Source organism: Arachis ipaensis, chromosome B05 (genome assembly GCF_000816755.2).
Source record: "Arachis ipaensis cultivar K30076 chromosome B05, Araip1.1, whole genome shotgun sequence".
NCBI lineage: Eukaryota > Viridiplantae > Streptophyta > Magnoliopsida > Fabales > Fabaceae > Arachis > Arachis ipaensis.
The window spans coordinates 8585515-8587818 of NC_029789.2; the positions used below are offsets into that span (position 1 = coordinate 8585515).

General features: G+C 36.2%; 1 protein-coding gene across 1 annotated transcript in view; it reads left to right on the plus strand.

Moving 5' to 3' along the window:
• The window catches only part of LOC107640078, a 4033-nt gene continuing 1745 nt past the window's right edge, over positions 17-2304 (plus strand). Inside the window, 7 exon segments of the mRNA XM_021122968.1 lie at positions 17-195; positions 312-452; positions 807-902; positions 973-1089; positions 1230-1649; positions 1745-2043; positions 2120-2228. Coding sequence (XP_020978627.1) covers positions 387-452; positions 807-902; positions 973-1089; positions 1230-1649; positions 1745-2043; positions 2120-2228 — 1107 coding nt within the window. The 5' untranslated portion in view covers positions 17-195; positions 312-386.

The window sequence follows — 2304 nt, forward strand, 5'->3', positions numbered from 1 at the left end:
AATCTAAAATTTCATATATATATATATAAATACTATAAAGTATAAACCAAGCTCATTATACTCTCAGAAGAAGCTGGCAGTTGTTATTGCTGTGTCTGCTTCTCCTTCTTCCAAGTTTCCCGCTTTATGAATTGTATGAAAATGAATCTTTCTGAGTTTGCTTCTCTGTAACTCTGTCTCCAAAAGGGTCTCTCGGTTTGTATCTGCTGCTTTCTATTATTGTTTATTGAGTTGCAAGTTTTACTTTTTATCACTCACACACACAAAACCCGTTCTTTTTCTCACATGTTTTTGGCCTTTTTTTTTTGCAGTGCCATAGCCTATAAGGATTGCATTGTTCTCTTTTTTTTTTCTCGGTTTCTGAAAAAGTGGCATTCCTATAGCAGATGAATAACAACAGAGCACGCACCACTCTTCAGGCAATGAAAGCTCCTTTCAATGATGGTCGCAAAGTACATTTCATTCATTACCTTTCTTCCTCTACATTCTTTTTCTTCTACTTTTCGTTGTTCTCTTACTGCAAGATCTTAAGAAGAAAATTGTCATATGAGGTTGTAGGTTACTACAAGAAAACATTATTCTTATGGTTACATAGCTTAAAAGCTCCCAAAAGAGTTTTGATTTCAATGCTTAAACTACTTTAAACTGTAGTAGGCAGATAGAATTTCTCTTCCTCTTTTGAATATTATCCGAATCTGGAAAGTGGAAGCTTGGCTCTTTTACTTGTCATAAGAAACATATCAGAGGCTCTAGCTAGTTCTTTCTTTTTGCTGCTTTTCAAAGATTCTATCTCTGAATGTGCAAAGCAGGACAAGATGGAAAGTAGAGGGAGCAAAGCAATGCCTGCACAGAAAAATGGGCGTGGATCGAATCGAGAAAGGAAAATGGCTTTGATACAAGATGTATGTGATAATTTATTAGTGAAATAAATCTTCAGTACATACAGTAAATTAATGTTTTCAAACTTGACAGGTTGATAAGTTGAAGAGAAAGCTGAGACATGAAGAGAATGTGCATAGAGCATTAGAAAGAGCTTTCACAAGACCTTTGGGATCTCTTCCACGCCTTCCTCCTTATCTCCCTCCATATGTTAGTCCATTCATTCCTTCATCTTTTCCTTACTAGAACACAAATTTGAGCAATGTAATATGGTTTCTTACATACATAGATTGTTTGTAGTGTTGCATTGAAAATGAATTACAAGTAATGTTTTGTCCTTTTGTTTATAGACATTGGAGCTTGTGGCTGAGGTAGCAGTATTAGAAGAGGAAGTGGTTCGATTAGAAGAACAAGTTGTGAGTTTCAGACAAGGTTTATATCAGGAAGCTGTATACAGTTCCTCTAAGAGGAATCCTGAAAATTCCAGTGACGAAATTGATAACAATTCCAAACATCAAAGGTCAAAATCTTTGTCCCAATGTGAGCTTAATTCATCAGCTAGTCCCAATGGAAAACCATTTCATATGAAACAAGATTCGTTGTCATCCGTCTTGGAGGAGGGAAGAGGAAAGGAGAATAAGTTGTTTCATAGCCCTGTGAAGAGCAAGCAATCTCCAGAAAAGAAGGCTGCTAAAGTGATTACTCCAGTAAGGAAATCTCCAATGAAACAGCAATCATCTGAGAAATGTGTGGATCACTTAAAGTTGCAGGTACCAAACAGTATTTTTGTTCAATTGTTATCTGGATAACTGAATGAGTATTATGAGAGATGATTGTTCAATGATTTGTTTTTCCGGGTGTTTAGTTAGAGTGGAGATTAGTAGATCAAGAAAGAGCACAGAGTTCCTCAAGTTCGTCGGACGATAAGGCACCGGAAGTTGATAGCACACCCAACAGAGTTTCAGAGGATCTTGTCAAGTGTTTGTGTAGCATATTTTTGAGAATTGGCAAGGAAAAGGAACAGTTGAATGATCCTTATGGTATCTGTTCAGATTCCAAAACAAGAAGAGATGTTGGTGCATACAATAATCTGTGTGAGATTAAAGCCTCCAATGTTGATCTCAACCGAACAACAAATGCAGTGTTTCTGATCCACAGATTAAAGTAAGTTATATAAAGGGTTACTACTTACTACCTCTTCTTGGTTGTTATGTTCCTCTAATCTAATAAGCTTGTTCAGGTTTCTACTTGGGAAGCTTGCTTCTGTGAAATTGAAGGGTCTTACTCATCAAGAGAAGCTTGCATTCTGGATAAACACATATAATTCCTGCATGCTGAATGTAAGATATATAATTTGATATCATTAATATCTTAGCCTATGTAACATGTTGAGGATAATCAGCATAATGTTTTCTGGCTTGAATG